The sequence below is a fragment of the Barbatula barbatula genome (assembly GCF_947034865.1).
Source record: "Barbatula barbatula genome assembly, chromosome: 14".
NCBI classification, from domain to species: Eukaryota; Metazoa; Chordata; class Actinopteri; order Cypriniformes; family Nemacheilidae; genus Barbatula; species Barbatula barbatula.
Genome location: NC_136777.1, coordinates 13,058,219 through 13,075,443, shown reverse-complemented (window position 1 = coordinate 13,075,443; position 17,225 = coordinate 13,058,219). Strand labels below are relative to the sequence as shown.

The window sequence follows — 17,225 nt, the reverse complement described above, 5'->3', positions numbered from 1 at the left end:
TGACTTATGTTATTAAAGCCAAGATCTCAGATCTATTCAGAGCGCTTCCCTGTTCCCCGTTCAATAGCGCTAATCTGAAATTCTGCTGGTTTGCCGAGGGAGAATCAGCTCTACAAAAGCCCTCAGACAGAATGGAGAGATGGAAGAAAAACGGAGGAAGGAAATTTGGATGGTATAAGTGGAATTTGACCACAGACGCAGTCTCTTTTAAGAGTACCTGCACACGTTGAACTACTCGATATATATCGCCATGTCAGCTTAACCAGAAAGAGTCTATGCTGTTTCTCAACTCCCCCCACTGAGCCTGACAATGTACACTGCACTTTTTGTGCCCGTGTGTATAAAGTCCAGAACGCTGAATAGCAAGGGTGACTGAAAAAAAGCATTTACGTAACCACCTACAGAAAACGCAGAGTAACTGAGCTATGTTGTCTTTAGAACATTTTTATTTCAGTCAACAGTGAAGCTGTCTTTTCTGTCCAGGCAGAAAATTGAGAACAGTGACCAAAACTGTTAGATGATAAACTCACAGTAGTTCATTCAAGCACGTACACAACGTGATTGTTCATGACAGATTGGGTTTATATAGCCATAGTAAATCAAGTGAAATTTTGGTTTCCATTAGGATCATTAGGCACACATCACATTATAAAGCCCAGTACAACCTTGTCTGTACAGAATATACTGAATAATAAACAACATTATGCCACGTTAATGTGAAAATCTGTGGCCAAGTAGTTTGGCAGTGACCTTAGAAGCTTTATCATTTTTGTTACATATACAGCAAGACCAACAAATTCACACACCTATAAACAGTGCACCCACACAGTTGGATTTCGGTATACCCATGTTTCATCCTAACCTCAAGCAAAATCTAAATGTACCCACATGGTTTTGAATGTCCATTAGCGGTTCCTTTTAGACATGGACCAAACCGAAGTATCTTAAATAGAGTTCAAATTTCACAGCAGACTGTGCTCACTGATCAAAGTGTCCACTTTACACAACAATACTCGATGAGACAATACATCGGGTGCTTCAAAGAAAATCACAGAATCATTTAACAATGTACACGCTGATTGTTGATGCTTTGCTTGTGTTTACAAATAAGCCGCTGCATTAAAATGCACAAGCGCAATGACATGTGTTTGCTAATATGCAAACACATGTCAAATAAAAAAGTAAAGTGCCATATATATAACTGACTATGCTACATCAACGCTACATCAGTCAATATAAAGGTGCAGTGATCTGTTTTACAGATTGAATTTCGTCTGAGACATACAACAAAGCATTTTTAACATGACAAAGAGGAACCTCTGAAATAATATGTGAGCTTATTTAATATTTCTGCCGCAATATTAACATATACAAACTCCTTGTTAAAGGGACAGTTCACCCCAAAATGACAATGCTGTCATCATTTACTCGCCCTCGAGTTGTTCCAAACCTGTATATATGTATTTGTTCTGCTGAACACAAGGTCTAGAACTTGAGGGTGAATTAATGATCACAGAGTTTTAATTTTTGGGTGAACTATCCCTTTAAATGGAGATTGGTATACTATAAATGCACAATATAAATTTGATGCGTAATAATATAATACCCTAAATATAAAGGTACATGGTACTTTGTGAAAATGTCAAAAGAAGGCATAGAAAGACAAGCCGAAATAATCACTTTAATACTCAGAAACCAAGGACAACATAGAAAAATAAAGATGTGAAACAGTTAATTTGTACTATTAAAGATACTTTCAGCTCCTGGCAGTGTGAAGGTTTAAAGATGCTTTAAATTATGACACTAGGTAAACTGCACAAAATACTTTTAACACACAGGTTTTGTTTTTGTCACTGCATGTTACACTAGCTAATGGGTCTATGGGACGGGACCATGTTTTTAATAACAGGTTCTCTGTTGAGATATGTGGCCCAATAAACCAAGTTAAAGCTGCCAAAAAGCACCGGGAAGATGATGCGAGACATACGGTCAATCTTGCTGACGCTGTTGAAGGTCTTCTTTGCCTCTTTAACCACCGGCTGTGCTTTATTGGCCTCCGCTGTGGCGCTCTTAGAGATGGTGGGCAGAGCAGAGTCCTTAGCGATGTGGGGTGCGTAGTTTGCCACAGCAACCGCATAAGCGTTATTCTTTTTCACAACAGATGTCTCCTTTCTCTGCAGGTACAAGAGGCTAGTTAAAGAGAGTTCATCCAAAATACTAATTCTGTCATTGACTCACCCTCAAGGTGTTCCAAATCTGAGAGATACAGAGAAAGATATTTGGAAGAATGCTTGTAACCAAACAGTTCTTGGCCACGACATAGTAGGAAAAACGACAATGGTAGTCAAGTGTCCCAGAACGGTTTGCTTTCCTGCATTGTTTAAAAAAATTGTGTTCAAGAAACAAAAACAGTTGACCAATGGAGGTTATTTGTTCGGATAATGCAAAATTTCTTTGAGTTTGTGTGTATTTCCTTGATACTGTCCTTGCACATAAAACTGTTTACAGATCATAAGGGAAATAAACTCTAAATTGCACTCTTCACAATGATGATAATGAAAGCCACCATGTGCACCCCACTGTAAAATCAAAGCCCAGTCTGTGTAGTCATGGTTACCTTATCATTGACAACGCTCTTGCCATCCCATGCCCAACCACGCTTGGTGAAGTAGTTTACTGTGGCGAACTCTATGAGAGCAGAGAACACAAAAGCATAGCACACAGCGATGAACCAGTCCATGGCCGTAGCGTAGGCCACCTTTGGCAGAGAGTTGCGAGCACTGATGCTCAGAGTGGTCATCGTAAGCACTGTAGTCACACCTGGAGAACAATAACAAAGACTGCTACTATATATACACAGAAGAGGCATTAGCACAGCACACCTCGCTGCAGATAATTACCAGTGTTTATGCTGTTTGTCTCAATGCTGGAGAGCCATTAAAAACAGGACATTGAGTTTGAGGCAGGAGAAGAATATATATGATTTGTTCGGTTCAGATTTATAAGGACATTTTGTTGACAGCACGGATGTCAAGATCGTGGCTGGAACATGGACAGAGGACCCAAGTGCAGACATCGGGTAAGGGTATAACAAAGGATTTTTCATCAAAACACAACACAAAAACCCACAGGAGGGTACACTTACTAGACAAGGGTATGCACAAGAAGGGTAAAAGGAACAGAGACTTTCTAGACTAGACTAGAAATGCCTCTCTCCATAATAAACATGAGGTTCGGTGTGATCCTGCCACTAGACCAAGAGAAACCTGACATGCGGCAAAATCATGACAACAGATGTACCCATGATACATGAGGTGCCCTCAACTAATGACATTAGGTTTAAGTCAGTCGTGTGCCCTGAGAGCCCTCTTATTAGATTTTATACATGCTAATTTTATAGTTAGCTTTTGGAAGTGTGTCTTTTGAGAACAAACTTTAACCTTCAACCATTAACCAGTTTAAAATGAAACCAGTTTTTGTCAGGATCTCGGGGAGAGATCTCAGAGGAGAACCTAAGCGCAAGGGATTTAATGAACAAAACAAAAGCCCACAATGGGGTAAAAGAACATACAATAACTGGAGGACTTAACTAAACTAAGGATATAGACAACAACAACAACAACAGACAACAACAACGACGACAGACAACGACGACAGACAACAACAGACAACAACAGACTAACCAATAACTAAAACTCACTTCGACTCAGACTCTTGGAATGTCTCAAAGATATGATGAGAGCACAGGCACGAGATACAAACACATGAATGCAAAACGAACGAGCACAAGACCAGAGATGGTAAGTAACGAAGTACAAATACTTTGTTACTGTGCTTAAGTAGATTTTTTTGGTATCTGTACTTAACTTCACTACTTATTTTTCCGACAACTTTTTACTTTCACTTCTTACACTTTTAACCAAATATCTGTACTTTCTACTTCTTACATTTTCAAACCAGACTTGTTACTTTAATCCGTATTATTTTTTGTCATGCGCGCTGTTTTTAAACAAGAAGCCTGTTGGTTTATCGGTTTTTAGGTGAGTCATTCCTAATCACCCATGGCCATATATTCGGGAGATGTTTGAAATTGTCGGTGTTAAAAATTCTTGTCATAAGCAGAGTCAATGTTTTCCGTAATTATAGTCTATTTTCTATGTTTGCTAAGTCTGTAATGTTATCATGAATTCATATTTTGCTAGCGTGTTAGTTTGATGTTGTTCACACTTCGCATCTTTTTTGACCAGAAAAAGAACACACACATACACTCACCAGCAAACACACACAATAACTTAATGTTGCTTGCCTGTTATCTGTTGTTAAGTTTTTCCCTCCAATTTTTTCAGTTTTGTTAAAGGGATGTTGCTAGTGCTGTTCGTGCTGTTGGCACACACTTTAACATTCAGTCTTTAGCACAAATTGTTTAAGCCAGCGAATAGGATTATCTAGAAAGTTGCCAATTTGAGCAGTAATGATTTATAATATTTTCACTAGGCCTATTAATCTGTAATCTGGTAAACTAGGTGAGGTGTGAATTATAATGATACTTTCACTCTTGTTTGCATTTCAGTATAATTAACAATGTAACTCACTTTTGTCTGCCTGTGTTCTCTATAGCAGTTGTTCATGGATACAGGCTAAAGCAGGTAGTAGTAATGGCTACTTTTTACTTAAGTATATTTTAGAGCACATACTTTTTTACTTCTACTTGAGTAAAAAATTAAGTCAGTACTTCAACTTTTACCAGCGTATTTTTAAACATGAGTATCTGTACTTCTACTTAAGTAAGTGATGTGTGTACTTTCTCTGCACAAGACAATAGACAAGAGGGCATTATATAGGGAGACTAACAAAGGACACAGGATAACGATGGGCAGGTGTGGGTAATGAGACACAGGAGGAAAGCTATACTAGGAACGAGATGGGCGGGGCCAAACGACGAGACTGGAGAGAACGCATATTATGTCCTGATTGACACTAATATGTTTCTCTCCACATAAAACACGTGGGTCTGTCATGATTCTGCCCCTAGACCAGAAAATCAAGACAAGAGAAGGCAGAATCATAACAGTTTTATAATTCAAATTGTATTAAAATAGATAAATATGATAGATACTATGCCAACATGTTTTTTTTATGTTTTCACGTGAATTACACTGATTGTATGAAAACGTATGAATGAGTTCGCACAAATTCATATTAAATTTCATTGAGATTTGTGTTGGTTATACTGTATTGTTTCAAAGCACGTGTGGCATGTTTTAAACTTTGGAAGCCCAGGGTGAGAACTCATTTGCTGTTGAACTGTTGAAATCTATATGATATTATATTTTACTTTAAACCCAACTCGAGCTCTACCCATGACTGCATCCAACATTAATTTACATCAAACAAAATCAGCACGCTAAATTTCTTTCATATTGAATACAAGTATAAAGCCAACAATGAAACCTTGCCATTGGAGCAATGCACTAAATAAAAATAATTACATTATGTTCCAATGCCAGTCACTATTTGAGAAATATGCCAGTCCCTTACCAAAAACTGTGCGTGCCGGGACGGATTCTCGGTTGAGCCAGAAAGAGACCTGAGATAGGATGACTGTCATAATGCAGGGCAGGTATGTCTGAATGACAAAGTATCCAATCTTCCTCTTCAAATGGAAATGGGCCGTCATCACTGTATATTCACCTGCGAGTAAGAGTGGATGTATTTTCTTCTGTGACTTGTGTGTAAACACCTTTTCTGATCAGGATACATAACGTGTTGTTAACTCACCAGTGCTGGACTTGATGGTTTCCTTACCAACAGTCTGTCCCATTAGATCATATTGGTTGAGTCTGGATCCATCTGGAGCTACTTCCACAGATAAGGTGGCATTACGTGTCCAAACATATGTGACCTCTGTTAACGTGTAAGCATCTATACACAAAGACAACAGTTTCAATTAAAAACAACATGAAACTACATTTAAAGTTTTATCGACGTCGTGGCTGAGAGCAGCGACCCATCACTAATGCCTGTGAATGTGACAATGTCTATTAGTAATGCCAATGAGTCTAAATTAACCAAAGATTATGTGTTTTACGTTTCAATGTATGAGGTTCATGTACAGTTTTAGACAGTTTGGCTGATTATAATAAGGGCTTTTACTAGTTATCAGAGCTCTGTGCCCTGTCAGTCAGTGAGTTTGCGCTAAATTGCAGGGCTCAGCCAGTCACATGACATTGTGTCAACAGTTTGGTGATTGTAATGTGAGTGTTTTAGTATTGTCTCGTTATTAATTTTAAGCGTTCGATTTATTCAGCTTGTGGATGGTTAGAATAATGCATGCTGTTTATATCTCAAAATCATAAGTATGTGATTTGTGTACAGTATGTGAAGTGATAAGTGTCGGGATTATTTACTACATATACAGAAATAATACACAAATATGAGTTTTTTGGTCATAGTCGAACTGCCTGACAAAAGATTCTTTACCGTGATGCCATAAAAAAACAAAAGAACCCAAAGAACCACATAGTCAAATGTTCTAGTGATGTGTTCTTCTAAAAGGTCCGGTCAATTAAATTTAACAGCGTAAAATGCGCTCTGTAGAGCAGTTTGTCAGTTTGGGGCTAGTATAGACGCAACATGACGAATTCCATGTAAGGGGACCCGTGGTGTATATGGAAAGAAATAGCTCATTCTAAGATAATAGAAAAACAACACTTCATTGTGTATGGTCTTTATACACCTCTGAATGCATATGTATGTATATTATTTTGCAATTTGTCTATATATCCTCCAAAAATTCAAACTGGGCCTTTAAAAGAACCTCTTCTTTCGTACCTTTTAAGTCAAAATAACTGTGAAACAAAAAGGTTTGGCAAATGTTAAAGGTACTTTTTGGAACCAACCAACGAAAAAAAAGGTTCTTCTATGTCCCCCTTTATATGTGGGAGTGTAATAAAACAAATATGTTCACTTACAGCTGCCAAATTTCAGTGGGCAGGAGTGGAAATCCATTGGAAAGTCCTCAAGATGCATTGGACATTCAGCTTGCACTGTTAACCTAATGAGTAAAAATGCACACAAACACAAATTACAATGCAGAATTGACCCTGAAAGATGTTCATTGTGTGTATACTGTATGTGTGCACCTCATGGTGTACAGCAGAGTTCCGTTCTCCATAATGCGCAAAAGTTTGTTGGGCATAGTCATGTTGTGCGCCACAGACTTCTTGCCATTGTGAAAGAAAGTGTCTGGAGTCCAGATTTTACTGGCCATTAGGTTGTTGAGACGCAGGATGTTCATTGGCCCGTGAAACTTCAGACGCTCGTCTGTCCAGCGCTGGCGGAAAAACACATCCACTGTGTATTCCTGAGAACAGAGAAGGACACAAAATGATAAAAACTGCTCCATGTGTACTTTCATTCAAGATGCTCACTGTCTATGCGTAAATGTCTGTGATGCAGAGATTCTTCTCTCAGGGCTACTAGAAAGTAGCAGTGTCATAAACGCTTCACATCAATGAGTATCTCCTGCTCCCTTGGGCACTGCTCTGCCACGCACCGACCCCTGGGGTGAAGGTGGTCGACCAGTTTCCATGGCAGCGCGGAGAGAGGAAAACACAATGATACGTACGTAAGAGATCATGCTTATTCACTCCCACACTCGCAGACAAAAGCTAATACCATGTGACAGTATATGCTGTCACTCATGCACTAGGAGTCAATCTGTAATGCATCGTTTCCCTCTCGTTTAAACATGGTTATAAAATCTGAGACCTCCATCAGATGCAAGGCAAGGCAAGGCAAGTTTATTTGTATAGCACATTTCATACACAATGGCAATTCAAAGTGCTTTACATAGAAGAAATTAAAAATATCCATTTGATAAAACAGTTAAGAAATAAGAAAAATAAAAGTAACCAGTTAAGAAGAAAAAATAAAATAACATAGTTTAGAAGAAAAAAGAAAAAGAAAAATTAACCAGTTAAGAATAAAAATAAAATAAAATGTAGTTTAGAATAGATAATAAATAAAATAAAGTACAGCACAAACAGTCGGACGGTCAGAGGCACAGTGGCACATTAATCGAATGCAAAGTTAAACAGATGTGTTTTGAGTCTGGATTTGAATGTGGCTACTGTGGGAGCACATCTGATCTCTTCTGGAAGCTGGTTCCAGCTGCAGCTCGCATAATAGCTAAATGCAGACTCTCCTTGCTTGGAGAGAACCCTTGGTATTTCTAGCTGATGCGATCCTAATGACCTGAGTGTTCTTTTGGGTCTGTATTCAATGAGCATATCTGCAATGTATTGAGGTCCTAGGCCATTGAACGATTTATATACCAGTAATAAAACTTTAAAATCTATCCTATATGTAACTGGTAGCCAGTGTAAAGACCTGAGGACTGGTGTGATATGATCATATTTTCTGGTTCTGCAAAGTTTAAGGAAAGTATGCTTGGTCATTTGATATTCCTCTCAACATCCTGTAACGTTACCTGCCATTATGTTGTCCCAGAGGTACCCTCTCTCCACAAATAGTTAATTCGAGTCACTTTTCATATTGTTATATCATAACCCCACAGTCTGGAGGGAGTCGGTGGACTGAGGAAAAAATATTTTTTTGATTTTCAGTGTAGAGCCCCTAGAGTTTTGCAGATTGATCGGTGCAGATGTAACTTATTTTACACAAACCATACATTTAAGAGCAGTGCGGGACGAGAGCCGTGAGGGAACGGCACAAGGCCGGTGATGCGAGTGCACCGGTCTTGCATCTCTCATGGAGTAGCTCCAGAAGCATAAGAGAGGAGGGAAAACAGGGAAGAGGGAGAGAGGACCAGGCCTGGACTTTATGTTGTGTTTAAGTGTGTTTGTATTTTAGGCAGTCGACCATGAAGGAGCTGCCAGCATTTTACTTTCAGTTTGTTGTTGTGTCTTTGTTTAGCAGTACCAATTTAAAGTGATAGCGATAGTGTTTTTCTTTATTTACCCATGTAATTTCAAACCTGTGTAGCTTAATCTGTGGAACACAAAAGAATATATTTCGAGAAAAGTCTCAGTGGTTTTGTGTACATACAATGGAAGGCAATTATGACTAATGTTATTTGGTTAAAGGGCCAGTGTGTAGCCAAATTTTTGGAGGATCCGACAGAAATGCAATATAATATACCCAACGATGTGTTCAGAGGTGTTTAAAGATCTTACATAATGAAGCGTTATGTTTTTTATCCTTAGAATGAGCTATTTCTATCTAAATACACTGCAGGTCCCCTTACAGGTATAAAAACGTCTCTTCAGAGCGCATTTCGTAAATATGTTACGTCTTCTTTGGCTTAGAAGCAAAAACGTGACAACATCTTAATTTCATACACTGGACCTATAACTCAGTATTTCACTATTTGTGCCGTTAGAGAGACAAAACAGGACTTCTCATGAGGAATAGTATGAATCATCATGAAACAATGTTTTTCTTATTTACACAATATCAACTCTATAATAACTTACATTGCAATTTGTTATAATCTGACAGGTTTAAATCACCTAACAGGACAGCGAAGAGCCGGAAAACAGCAATGACTGGAGAATAGGGCTGACACTGGCAAAGTACTCAGGTAAATCAAGATTTCATGCGCACAGCGAAATAATAAACACAAGACAGTAGAAAAACACTAGCAATGGCAATCATCCTGACATAATATGATCATTTCAGTATTTATGAACAGATATACCCCTACAACAGCATCTGTGAGAGCATTCAGCGGGCTAGAAAACACTCAGCACTCAGACATTAAAATAAATAATGAATGAAAAATCCTTTTCTCTTCCATTTAAATCTTTTTTCTAAATACTTAAGGGGCAGAGACTGTGAAGTGAGGGAAACATGAGAACTAAGAAAAGCCTCTAGCAGCAGGTACAAAATGCTACAAAAAGCCAGCAGGGGTAATTACAGGATAAAATAAAGAAAAATGGAATGTGATAAACACTCAAATATCGTTTTCCATCGATGACTCGGTTTACACTAGATGGATTCATATCACGTGTGTGAGGAGAAATGTCTTACCATGTCTGTATCTGATACTGGCCCAAAACTGGTCACGTAGATATCAGTCTTTACTTCAGTTACTCGTTCTGTGTCACAAAGTGAAAAAACTCAAATTAATAGTTCATCCAAAACTAGACCTTGCATCATCATTCCTCATGTCAGTCTGACCCTCTACTGTTTTCTTTCTTCAATGAAGCACATAAAGGAGACATTAGGCAGAATTGTGCTCTTTTCCATCCCTCAGACTAGAATGATGATGTCTACCTCCCACAAAGCAGTTCATTATTTGCTATTTTCTAACTCTTCTGAAACCAATATGGCTTTCAGCAAGAATTACTTTTATGATATTTTAATGGAGTTTTTTGTCCTTTGGATCTTGTTAGTGTAATACACTTATCACTTGCCTGTATGGACAACAAAAACTCTGAGATTCTGCTAAAAGAGATGGTTCAACCACAAAATGAAAATTCTATCATCAATTGGTCACCCTCTTGTCATTTGAAACCTTTATGACTTTCTTTCTTCCGCAGAACACAAAAGAAGACGTTTGAAGAAAGTTAGTAACCAAACAGCACTGGCCCCCTTTCACTTCTATGTTATGGACACAAAACCAATGCAAGTGAATGGGGGCCATTTAACAACATTCTTCAAAAAACAATATATTGTGATCTGCAGAAGAAAGAAAGTCATACAGCTTGGGAATTACAAGAGTTTGAGTAAATTACTATAGAATTTTTATTTTCGGGTGAACTATCAGTTAAATTTCTTGTTTTGTGTTACACAAATGTTTGGAATAACACAAGGGTGCACAGATTTGGGCCTGTGACTTTGTCTGTGCTACAGGAGACTGTGAGCCATTTGAAGCCCTCAGGTTCCGGCTTGATGTTGTCCCTTCTACTATTGGACCAGCTGTACTTGCAGTTGTAAATAGCAGTTTATCCTTAGGTGTGGTTCCTGACCATTTTAAACATGCTGTAGAACAACCTCTAATTAAAAAACCTGGCCTGGATCCAGTAATTTTGTTTCTTGATTTAACTGCTGCGTTTGATACAGTGGACCATGAACTCCAGATTTCTTATTTTGAGCATTGGGTGGGCATTAAGGGCATAGGGCAAGAATGTTTTAGGTCCTATTTCATGGATCTAACTTTTTGTGTTAGCTGTGGCGACTCTGTGTCTTCCTCTGCTCCTCTCTCTTGTGGGACGACACAAGGCTCAGTGTTAGGTCCTCTTCTGTATTTATTTGCTTCCGCTTGGATCAATAATTAAGAAGCATGGCTTGTCTTTCACTGTAAGGCAGACAATTGTCAGATTTATGTGCCTCTTAAAAAGAGTGACACTGTTAGATCTCTTTTCGACTCTCTCTGAGATGTAAAGGCCTTGATGGCTATTAATTTACTGAGTTTTAACAGAAAAAAAACTATCTTCCTAGGTTCCTATCTCAGTACACCAAGCCAACCATCACTAACTTAGGGGTCAAGATTGACTCCAACCTTAAATTAGACAGCCAGATCAAGGCAGTCGTTGAATCAAGCTTTTTCCAACAAAGGCAGCTATTTGAGACAGTTATCCACACCTTTGTTCCCACTCGGCTGGATTACTGTAATGTGTAGTATGCAGGGGATAGTAGGTCTTTGGTCGCTTGTCTGCAAATGTTGCAAAATGCTGCAGCGAGTCTTTTTAATGGAACGAGCATATCTCTCAAATTTAACCTCACTTTACTGACTGCCCTTATATGTCCACCAGTTCTCTCAGGTCAGCTGATTGCTGAGTGTGTCTAAAACAAAACGGATGCTGAGAAGGGACCTTGCCTTTGCTGTGGCAGCTACTAAATTGTGGAATGATTTTCCCCCTAATGATTATTACAGGTTTTTTTGCTTTCTTCATTCAAATCACTTTTGAAAAATCATCTTTTCTCCTTGGCTTTTAAAACCTAATGTTGACATTTTGATTGTTTTAGTGTATGTGATGTATTTATATCTCATGTTTGTATGTTTTTATTTATTTATTTTTCTGTAAAGCACTTTGGTCCACTTCGGTGGTTGTAAAGTGCTTTATAAATAAAGTTTGCGTGTTTGCTTGCATAAAAAAATTACATCATTCCTTTGACTTGTGATTAACATAACTACGGCAGATTGCTGACATTTCTTTGGTCAATTCTAAGCTTAAAGTAATTGCAGGAGGCAGTTAGCATGAGTTTACGCCTACAGACTGCACAGGCAGGTTTTGTTCTCCTGTCTTTCATTCTCAACAAAAGCTCTAAACTTCTCAGATCATTAGTGTATCACCATCTCATTAGTTAAGTGATTGGAAAAATTAGGTCAGAGATACACACCAATGCAGACACACACACACAAACAAACAAACACGCAAGCGACTCAGATTTGATCATGTTCCTGATGCTGTCATCTATGAAAATAGAATACTTTAACGTTATATAATTTTTTTCTTACATATACTGTATATTACAATGAATGCAACTAAAAATTCCTGTTCATTACCATGTGCTGCTAAATATAATGAATTGCATCTGTAACTCAATAGTAATTAATACATCATTACGTGTACATGAACGTACAACAATTGCAGCAAATTAGGTTGTTAAATGAGGCTGCGCAGAGACAAAAACAACTCGACGAGCATTTATTCCTCAATCTGTCTGAAAACTGGTGTCAGCTCTGAGCTCTCACCTCCGAGACCAGGTCTCAATCTGTTGTCATAGCCATCAAGCAGTCGGTCCAAAATCCTTGTGAAGAGTGTTATGTTGTTTTTAAAGGCATCTGAGCCTGACACGTCTGCATCTGAGCTGTACAAGATATATTTGGAATTAAAAAGGTGTTAGTATTGAATATGCTATGCATACACGGATACATATACAGAGTTACATGCAATGAAAGGTCTTTGACATTCATGGGCTAAGTGCTCTGTATACTATATCCAGAAGAGTTATGAAGGGACGACCATATGGCAGAAGCACAAACATGGACAGACTGAGATGACAGCTGTGCTAAAAAACCTGAGACTTTATCTCAGATAACGTGGCTTCAAATGGCCTATTAAAAAAACAAAATCTCCCTAGATGTATGTGCATATTCATATTTTTTTAGTGATTAGAAATGATGCTAAACAAACTTCAAAAGGAATGTTTAAGTACCATGGGTGTTTTGTAACATCATGATTCTAAATATTTAGACATGAGCTTCAGGGGTGACTTCACTATTGTACATGTCTACTCCTGCCGGAGGTGACAGTAGAAGTTCAATGTTTGAATCAAAATGAAACAGATTAACTACAAATAGCGAATTTTGAGGTGAGAAAATTTGATTTGACTTCACCCCCATTTTATTTTGCAAAATGTCAATGAGTATTAAAATATGTTATCATCTGAATAGTGATTTTATCAGCCAAGGTTTTTTTATGTGTAAGCTTTTCACAATCCTGTTACAAAACAGAACTGTTGTGGCTGATGGGGGTGGGATGGGAAGGTTTATACATTCCATTGCACTCCTGAAAGGATGCACAAGATGAGACAATGTTTAGATTTGCGACATATGAGACACGCTCACTATACTGTGCGTTGGCTATTTAGAATAATAAAATATACATTTCCTTATAATGGTTTTAGAGTTTTTGAATTACAGTATTTTTGATATGTTTACTATTTTGAATTAAAATGTTTAAGAATAAATGTAGTGATGGGGAACCCTCAGGAAAATTAAACAAGTTTTTGCTATAGTACAAATGAAGTAACCACGTAGGAGTGATGGATCTATTATCGTTTTACGTTTCTAATCATAATGATGTATGCATTACAACTATGGATAGTCTGGTAAGCAGGGTTCCACTAGAAATAAAACAAAAATGTACAATCAGTTCTTGCACAAAATGTTAAATGTTGTTTTAAAGAGAGACACTGAGTGATATGTATACATGATGTTAACCAAGGTTTGGCTTCACCGGGTGAAAGCTATTGGAACACAAGTTTTGCTTACCGTCCGCGCCAAAACGCCACCAGAGAAAGGTAGATCAAAAATCCATGCGAGTGACCCCAACGCTGAGTCATTGTTGAGTAATCCCTGCCAAAGAAGCAAATTAAATTAAACAATGAAAATAACGCGGGTACTAAACGAGAAAAAACAGTGAAGAGTGTTAATTGTGATGTGTTTGCGTCTGAACGCCAGGAGAGCACAATAAAGCGCACACGGGCATCTCCAGAGCGCATGAGGTTCAGATGCGTTCCATCCAGACTCAAAACAAAGCGTGACATGTTTCAAACATAAGCCACAATTCGAAGTTTTACTAAATTCGTGAAAGACTGAAACTGTCCAAAGACAATGAGAAATTGATTGAAATTCACCTTGAGTAAGTTTGAATGGTTTGGGTGTCCACTTTAACTGCCTCCAAAATTCAATAAGCGCTTCTGTGCAAACGATCATTCAACATTACCTTTTTGTACCAATTCCAGCTTCTAAAAGTAATGAGAAAAGTTGCATCCCTGAAGCTCGTGCTTCCAGCGTTGTCTCATCCGTGTTGCTCACGGAAACTCCAGGGATGCGCGTTAATACATATGGAGCAGCACGGCGAGACTGTAAATACTTGGAACATTTCTGTGCGGTCATTTACTGGGACATGATGTAAAGGCGTATCCTGGTTGCCAAGAAACACAATCCGTCTGTTGTGCTCGTCTGAGGGATATCGACTTGTATGAAATATAGGCGTGAGCCCTGAAAGCATCAAGTAGCCAAATAACGCATGAAAGGACACCGGGTCCTAGAGCGAGCGTAGCTTTACACGTTTGCCCCCTGAAGAGTACACGGACCCCATTATGGATTGAGCGTAAGCATTAGCTATTCTGTCAGTTATGTTAATGAAATGTTAATAAACAAATAAAACATCCCCTTCTCTATCTCTTCGTTCTGTTAAGAATTCAAATTGACCACATAATGAATTAAATGTTGCCCAAAAGAAAATGGATTTGTATTCTTGTTCCGTGCTGTGAATTGCTTGGGACAAAATTATCCTCCAGACATCATCCGATCATAATTCAGTCAAAAACCTGTTGAACCACAAACACTGATGGTACAAACACTTTGAATTTAACCGCAGGTTGTTCCATGTAAACTACTCCGCCAATCCAACGGTGTGCTTAAACGGTGCAGATTTATTCTTTATCCTAAATTGATATTTTTTTCTATCTAAAACTTCATAATTAATTAAATAGATTTAAAAAAAGATTAATTTTTGAAGATGTTAAAATTATTGTCTGAGGTTTGAGATACAGAACCATTTCACGATAAAAGGTCTGCAACAGGGACAACAGGAGTACTTTCCCTATGGGAAAATGATAGCGGGTTCCAATGTAAGAATGAGACACAATATGTGATATAATAGTGCCATCTGCTGTTCTTTATAGAGCGTCCATCAGCAGGAAAAGAATATTAAAAAATTTTTGGTTTGAGGAATTTAACTCAGATGACACAATATTGAATACCTATGTTAATGAGAAAATAAGAACCAAAATTTACTCTTACAAAAGTGCATTTTAACACTTATGTAAATATTCTCAGACATAATAAGCTTGTTAAATGAACAGTATTTTAACAAACGATTAACATGAAGTGTTAATATCAACCCGCATACATTTTCTTTATTACATTGTTCTAAACTAATGGTTGAAAGGCAATACAGTGCCTCTATATGAAGCTATATATTCCAAAGTACATTTGTCATGAATAACATCATTCTGTAATCTGTAAGTGTTGGCACTGTGGAAAAACAATCATCTGGGCATTTGATTCAATTTATTTCAAATGGATGTGAGAAGTATCTGAGGCCTTCATGCATCACCCTGATTCACGACCAGATTGTCGTCATTTCGTCTCCATGGCAATGCATCACACACAGACTCATTTGTACGAGGCTGACATCCTAAAATAAGGCTGATGGCATCGTGCATGTATTTGTGTGTCTGGGTCAGAGCCATGTCATTGTATTTGTTTGATGAGTAATTTACCACATGTAAGGTAATGAAAACATGCAGTCTGAAATAAATAGGCTAATGATTTAGTGCAGAGAGCAGTCATTTATGATGTGCAAACTACAGTGTTCCTGTTTATGTCAATATATTCAACATGTTTTTATTTTCTTGTAACCTGTAAGACTTTCTTCTTGACGAATAATGCAGTCAGAGTTATTACGCAAGTAAATTATGGATCCTTTAAATTAAGGACCTTTACTATTCTCCATATACATCCTGACATCCCAGCTCAGGCAATTCCATCACCACCCTAGAGCAAAGTGACCCTCTGACCATTCCAGCTCCAGCTCAGGCAATTCCATCACCAAACAAGAGCAAAGACGGACTACTTGTCACATTAATGCTAAATTTACATGTCAGCAGTTTGAAGTTAAATCTGTTGTCTGATATTGATCACAAAACAAGACAAAATTAGACCTAAACAGTTTCAACAAATGAAATTTCCTAAATCACAACGAAGCTCTCCCTATTTTTCATAACCAATCATTCAGTAACTTTTAATCAAAGTTGCTGAGTGCAACTGTTACATGTCAGAGGGGATCTGGCCTCCCGGCTGAGACTGGTTTCTCCCGAGGGCTCCTCGCCACAGGGCCGTGTTGGCTTGCTCACCGGGAGACTGCATTTATTAGATATTATTTACTAGAATGCTTGTTCTATAAACACCACAATGTGCTGTGTTGGACCTTTTCGTTGTTTTTCTTATTTTCTCCTGCCTTAGAACAATGTACATTGTGAAAAGCGCTACATAAATAAAATAGAATTGAGTTTTCTGCCAAGTGCTAAAATGGGATTGAATGGGGGGCCATTTTTTGAAGCTCCAAAAAGATTCGCTTTAACCTTTGTTAAGACCACGGAGCCGTGTCGAGCAGTTCTTTGATCAATGGATGCTCTTTCAGGCTCTTAAAAAATTGCCCCCCACTCCCATTATTCTTCAAGAAAGTCTTATTCGGTCAGGATACCTTGAGAGTAAAACATGTGGAAATGTTGTGCTGCTTCTGAAATATCCCTTTAATTCGGATACTGTGTGTGCATTTTGGGTTGTGGATGCTCCAAATCAATTTGCTGTCATGCAACATGTCATCAACTCTTTTCTCGAACACGAACTCCGCCTATGGGCAAGAAATAGCATTGCAACACAATCTACACCAACAAAA

The 17,225-nt window shown here is 38.1% G+C and overlaps 1 protein-coding gene across 2 annotated transcripts; it reads right to left on the bottom strand.

Moving 5' to 3' along the window:
- Positions 1–425: 425 nt before the first annotated feature.
- On the bottom strand, positions 426–14,777 carry gabra2a (gamma-aminobutyric acid type A receptor subunit alpha2a). Of its 2 annotated transcripts, none has more exons than XM_079473323.1 (10): positions 14,392–14,777; positions 14,027–14,110; positions 12,725–12,840; positions 10,054–10,121; positions 7,143–7,363; positions 6,972–7,054; positions 5,779–5,922; positions 5,539–5,691; positions 2,618–2,820; positions 426–2,174 (listed from the first exon to the last, which is right to left on the bottom strand). In XM_079473323.1, exons 2-10 carry the CDS (start codon positions 14,095–14,097, stop codon positions 1,866–1,868), a joined length of 1,368 nt encoding a protein of 455 aa, XP_079329449.1. In that variant the 5' UTR covers positions 14,098–14,110; positions 14,392–14,777; the 3' UTR covers positions 426–1,865. The 2 variants fall into 2 exon arrangements, with proteins under 2 accessions (XP_079329449.1, XP_079329450.1); XM_079473324.1 differs by having other exon boundaries at positions 428–2,174; positions 7,143–7,561; positions 14,392–14,740.
- Positions 14,778–17,225: the final 2,448 nt, after the last annotated feature.

Excerpts from the sequence above, each read along its gene's own strand:
- gabra2a (XM_079473323.1), bottom strand. The coding sequence starts at position 14,097 with ATGACTCAGCGTTGGGGTCACTCGCATGGATTTTTGATCTACCTTTCT. Across the intron at positions 12,841-14,026 it reads GTGGCGTTTTGGCGCGGACG|CTCAGATGCAGACGTGTCAG; the intron begins GTAAGCAAAACT and ends TATCTTGTACAG. Across the intron at positions 2,175-2,617 it reads AGAGCGTTGTCAATGATAAG|AGAAAGGAGACATCTGTTGT; the intron begins GTAACCATGACT and ends TTGTACCTGCAG.